Source organism: Lathyrus oleraceus, chromosome 4 (assembly GCF_024323335.1).
Source record: "Lathyrus oleraceus cultivar Zhongwan6 chromosome 4, CAAS_Psat_ZW6_1.0, whole genome shotgun sequence".
NCBI classification, from domain to species: domain Eukaryota; kingdom Viridiplantae; phylum Streptophyta; class Magnoliopsida; order Fabales; family Fabaceae; genus Lathyrus; species Lathyrus oleraceus.
The window spans coordinates 130,578,664-130,584,749 of NC_066582.1; the positions used below are offsets into that span (position 1 = coordinate 130,578,664).

The 6,086-nt window shown below is 33.1% G+C and overlaps 1 protein-coding gene across 1 annotated transcript; it reads left to right on the plus strand.

The window, feature by feature from the left end:
* Positions 1–2,222: 2,222 nt before the first annotated feature.
* Positions 2,223–5,772, plus strand: LOC127074023 (zinc finger CCCH domain-containing protein 43). The gene is made up of 6 exons (XM_051015280.1): positions 2,223–3,116; positions 3,463–3,528; positions 4,158–4,271; positions 4,369–4,665; positions 4,843–5,112; positions 5,289–5,772. Exons 1-6 carry the CDS (start codon positions 2,448–2,450, stop codon positions 5,484–5,486), a joined length of 1,614 nt encoding a protein of 537 aa, XP_050871237.1. The 5' UTR covers positions 2,223–2,447; the 3' UTR covers positions 5,487–5,772.
* The last annotated feature ends 314 nt before the right edge of the window (positions 5,773–6,086 follow it).

Here is a 6,086-nt window from a genome sequence, read left to right on the forward strand (position 1 = left end):
TTTAAGGCCAAACACCTTGGGTATGAACTGTGTAACATGACCTACAGTGTTGCAGTGTATACATATATTTTGTTTGTTTATTTTTGTTAAACTCATACCTGCGTTGTTAGATTTATGCTTATGTCTTTCGCGGTCATTATTGGTCGTCTATGGGGACCATGCCCGACCAAGGATTAATTCCTCTTCCCATGCCCCATGTATGAACCTGGTTCGAGGTTGATGTATTGGTGAACTCACCACTATCTCTAGAGTGGTTAGCTATCAAGAGGGGGCAAGTCGATTATTTGCCAGCACCTTTAGGTGTGTTTGTCTTGCTTGTGTGTTGGTGTTTTGGTCGACTTAGTTGTTCGCTTTGACCTTTGTGTGTGAGTGCTTTGATCCTTTTGGATGCGTGCCCATCATAATAAGAAGTAGAATTAATTTTAGAGGTGATATTTATTTTATTTTAATATTAGAATGGAGGAATACATTTGATATTTTTATTTCTTAACATGAACTCAACCAAAAATAAAGGTCGGCGGCTCCATGCCATATTTAATCTAACAAGAAATTAAAGGAATTAACCATTAACATAACTAAACAAATTATGTTATCGCTTATTGACTTCACGGATATTGTATGGTAAACGTGGCATTGCAGTGGATATTGATTCTAATGCGGTGGATTGAGGTAATCTCCAAGGTTAATACTTCAATATTCAAGTTAGTAGTTGAATAAAGAGGAAAATTTGGATAAGAGAAGTTTGTTGTAACTTATTTATAAAGAGATCTCGTAAAATGTTATGGACCATATGATTGCTTGTATGACTTCAATTGTTTTATCCTTCTCCTATTTATTGTGGATCGAGACTTGGTCTATTTTCTATTGTGTTTGGTGAGACTTAATATTTGAGCATTTTTCCTTCTTGAGCTGTTTGGCCGACCCAAAACATATTTTTTAAAACAAATCATGAATTATTATTTTTTAATAATTTTAGTCTATTGATTTTAACTCATCTCAAATTTAATATAATTTGTTAACTAAAAAAACATAATAATTTTTTTTTAATATTAATTTATTTATATATTGTAATTTTTCATTGAACCCTATTTTAAAACATAATATAATACATTTATCATGCAAGTTATTCTCTACATAAATGTGTCCTTCGTAAATGTGTCCTTATCATACTCTAATAAGACTAAAAAAATTGTTAGCAAAAATTAAATGTATTGTTTAAAAAATTCACTAAAATCGTTATAAAAGTATAAATTAAATATTTAACAAAATAAATATTTTTCTATGTAAACATTACTTATATTCAATTTAATTATAGATTTAATTTATTTTTTAGTTTAACATAGAAGATATTTAATTTATTAAAAAAATGCCTAAGAAGATCTCTTTTAACATTTTTACAAAACTTAAAAAAATAATTATTAGTGCTAATTAATAAAAAATATTAATTACTTAACATTTTAACATTAATTTTGAGATGAATGGAATAGTCAAATTAATATGTATTAATTGAGAATATTTTTTATTTATATTTTCATAATGTAATAATATAAATATATGACTAATATTTATAAATAAACAACTTTTAAATAAAAATAAAAATGTGAAAATGAAAGATACAATGCATAAAATAATTTTATGGTCAATCAATAAACAACATGTATTTAACTAAATCACACAAAATTTTAAAAATTAATAAAAAGGACAAGATATAATAATTTTTAAGTTTAATTATTCCGCTGACTCTATTTTTCCGATTCACAAAACTAATTTTTATATTTTATTTTATTTTATTTTTCCACTTTTTTACGGTAAAAATTAATCATGTGACAAATATTCGTAGAATAACTTTTTATAAATAAAAAATATAAGTTAAAAACGAAAATCACATAGTTTTTTAGTGAAAAGAAAATGAAAGAAAACAAAAACGGTTAGAATTTAAAACAATTTTTTTTTGTAAATCAAATAGTAAATTTGAAGAAACAAAACTAATTAAATTTATTTTTTATTAAACAAAATACCACTGAATAAAAGTATACTACACATAATTTAAAAGAAATATATTTGATTAGAATGAGGAGTAATTTGAAACGGTTACCGCTTTTATTAATATTAACTCTAGAATTACCATTTCAAAATATAACATATTTTTAATATAGTATTAATATGTCCAAATACAGTCCTTAATAAAAAGAAAAAGGTAGCACACTACAGTACAGTACACACTACACACCAACAACAAGCAACAACACTACACAAAAGTAGCACACACTTTTTCCCCATTTGTTTCGTTCACACTGCCTCTGCTTTTTTTCACTCCCTTTGTGTTCCTCATTCCCCATATAAAAACAACCACAACCCCTTTTCATTTACTTCTCTCCGCGTTCTTTCTTCTTTCTCTTTATATATAAATCTATTTCTGTTTTTAGGGTTTGAAATGTGGAGGGAGAATGGAACACTCTGAAATCGATTTTGCTGCTGCTGTTTCCAACTCCGAAGAACCCCGACGCGGTTCCGAGGATCATTCCCCACCGTCAGATCTCAATCAGACCGTTAACGTAGATGATGACGCACTTGCTGTGGAGCTTCATGATAAGTTGGATTTGAAGGTTGAAGATGAAGAAGGGGCTGCTGAAACTGAGGTGAAAGTTTCCGAGTTTAACGACGGTGAACGAGTTTGCGATGAGGAATCTGTTAAGAGTGCTGATGAAGATGTAGTATCTGTTAAGGGTGAAGAAAGGGTTGATGGAGATAGCAAGGGTTGGGATACTAATAGTTGGAATGAGAATGTGAATGAAGAGCTTGGTGGTGGTAGAGACGGTGTTGGTTATGGTTATGGCGATGATGGTTATGGCGGTGGCTATGATGCTGGTTATGGTGATGGAGGTGAAAAGAAGGGAGATAGCGGCGATGATTATGGTGGTGGTTATGGGGATGGATATGATGCTGTTTATGGTTATGGTCATGGAGTTGAAAAGAAAGAAGGTAACATCAGTGATGGAAATCACCAGTTCCCTTTGAGGCCTGAAGCTGAAGATTGTTCGTTTTATATGAAGACTGGGAGTTGCAAGTTTGGAATAAACTGCAAGTTTAATCACCCCATTAGGAGGAAAAACCAGGTTATTTCTTTTCTCTGTGTTGGTTGTTTCATTTAAAGTTTGTTGTTGATGTTTCCCTTTAGATATGACATTGTTGAAATTGTACTCTTTGTTAGTTAGTCCTGTGACATTGCTTGATTAGTTAGTTCTTCAAACCTTATAATTGTACTCTTTGTGAGGTTTCCTATATGGCATAATGACTCCACTAGGGTTTTAAAAATGGAAGATAAAGTTTTCCTTTGGAAGGGACAGTAACTTGTTGAGCATGTCAAACAGGTTCTATTGGGTTTTATAACTAGGCTAATTTTATTTGATGTTCTTACTTAAAATATTCTTCTTTGTTTTGGTGTTTTGACTATATATGAAGGCTGTAAGGGAGAAGGTGCGAGAAAGAGAAGAGCCTGCAGAGAACTCAGGACAGACAGAATGCAAGGTTATTCCCCAAATCATTCTTCTAAACAAATTTATATGGCAAATTCTAACTTCATACTATACCGCTATCACTTTGGTTTATTTTATGTTGTTATTATATTCATTATTAAAATATAAGTTCCCCAAGGTGGTGGTTTTCCATGGAAGATTGTGTGCAAGGCTTATTCAAGGATGTTAAATCTAACATCATTGTTTCATTTTTTCGTGTTACCTTGAGGTCATAGATCATTTATGTTTGTTTTTTTGGGGCTGTCTTACTATCCGGCATTGTTTTACACTTTTACTTGTGACACCAAGTGGACCTGAGTTTGACAGCGGGACTTAGAAGCAATGTATCTTACTCTTACATTTGAATTTCTTGATTAATAATCTCTAGTTTCTTAGAATTAATAGATGTCACTTTTGGAGGATTATGTGTTAATGTAAGTTATCTGCCTGGTGTACATTGGCCATGAACAGAGGAAGCAAACCTGGTGGTTTGGTTTTTATCACAGCATATTAGTTGACAAAGTTCTTCTGTTAAGCTTTATCTTGCTTTCCTAGCAAGGATAATATATATAATGGCAGTGATAATAGAACGTTTCCTGACATGTTTGTACTTGATATATTTTTTATCTTATGCTATGGCAGTATTATCAAAGGTCTGGGGGTTGTAAGTTTGGAAAAGCTTGTAAGTTCAACCATACAAGAGGGTATGCAGCACCAATTTCAGAACTTAACTTTCTCGGGTTACCTATTCGTCTGGTACACATTTATTTCTTACCTATGAAAATATATTGACTATTTCTGTGTTTTTATAAAATAGTTCTTTCTGAAATGTTTAAAATGTTTTGTTTGATAGGGCGAGAGAGAGTGCCCCTATTACATGCGTACTGGCTCTTGTAAATTCGGAGCAAACTGTAGGTTTAATCATCCCGATCCTACAACTGTTGGAGGAAGTGATCCTCAATCAGGGTATGGTAATGGAGGAGGGTATGGTAATGGAGGAGGGTCTGTTCCATTACGAGGTGTATCCCAACAATCTGTTTCTTCATGGTCGTCTTCATCAAGAAAGTTAAATGAAACACCTTATGTGCCAATGATGATTACGCCTACTCAAGGACTTGCTCCTCAAAGTCCTGATTGGAATGGATATCAGGTAAATACATAGATTCAATTCCAAAAAGCCCTTTGGCAAAGGGTAATTTGTTTTCTATTTAGTACAAATTACAATATAGTCTTTTGTTTTCTATCCATGAGTTAAATATTATACCAGCTAAACTCTCACAAGTTGTTTTCCCATCAATTTGATCTGTTTATGGTTTTAATTGTAAAGGCTCCTGTCTACTTATCTGAGAGGATCATGCATCCATCTTCTACATATGTCGTGAACAACCCAACAGTTGAAACAAATGTGTATGTGCCTCACCAGAAGCAGATGCCATTTGAAGTGTATCCAGAAAGGCCCGGTGAACCTGAATGCAGCTTCTTCTTAAAAACTGGGGATTGCAAGTTCAAGTCTAATTGTAAATTTCACCATCCAAAGAATAGGAATGCGAGATTGCCTCCTTGCAACCTCAGTGACAAGGGTTTGCCTTTGAGACCTGTAAGTTACGCTGTTGTTTTTGCTTCTATGCAGTATTTAAAATAGAATTGACACGGCTATGTAACCTAGATGTTGTTAGTTTCTGATTTAATTCCTCTAGTATGACTCGTCGTATGAGTCTACAAGTTAGTTTGGCTAGTTTCTTGTGTTCAATATTTATTTGTCATTAAATCCAGGACCAGAGTGTCTGCTCGCACTATAGTCGTTATGGAATTTGCAAATTTGGACCAGCTTGTAGATTTGATCACCCAGAAAGCGCACTTCCCTTGATGATGCCTGGACTGGGACAGCAATCCTACGCAAACCCAGCGAATGCTCAGATGGCTGGGATGGGTGTAAGTGCAGGTGACGTGACAATTCAGCAATCTGTGTAAACATCTTTGTCAAGGATCTTCTATCTTTTTGGATACAATCACCCTGAACATGTAGTTTTCCTCCTAAACATGAGACACTCTATTTAGCTTTTATGGCTCTGTCCAATGCAAAATACAAGCGTTGCAGAGTATAGCAATATCTATATATGTCAAACAGTTTTCTTATGTATTTATTACAGGTTACCTATGCATCTGCAGATTGATTATCTGTTAAATCTGGTTTATCTCCTTTGGATTAAAGTTAGACTGGTTTGGATGGTTGTGAATGTAACTTTCTTGTGTGTCATTCCTTTGGGTCATTCATATGCTTATGCACGCGTGCATTTGTTTTCCAACCAAATTTCAAGATTTGGCTTCACAAGTGAGCGATGATGAGAAAGTTCTTAAATCTATTTAGGTTCCTCTGTTTTGAATCTGTTGTTTTTCTTGTAGTTTCTAAAACTGATATGAACCTTTTTTGTGTGTTGAAAAACGATGATTAAACCATTAAATTTATTTTATACAATCTAACATTGAAAACTATCTCGAGACACCTTTTTTTTTTTGGTTGGTCTGTGGATGTGGCACAACATTTTGGTTTTGAAATAGTTTCCATGAGTC

Excerpts from the sequence above, each read along its gene's own strand:
- LOC127074023 (XM_051015280.1), top strand. The coding sequence starts at position 2,448 with ATGGAACACTCTGAAATCGATTTTGCTGCTGCTGTTTCCAACTCCGAA. Across the intron at positions 3,117-3,462 it reads CCATTAGGAGGAAAAACCAG|GCTGTAAGGGAGAAGGTGCG; the intron begins GTTATTTCTTTT and ends CTATATATGAAG. Across the intron at positions 3,529-4,157 it reads CAGGACAGACAGAATGCAAG|TATTATCAAAGGTCTGGGGG; the intron begins GTTATTCCCCAA and ends ATGCTATGGCAG.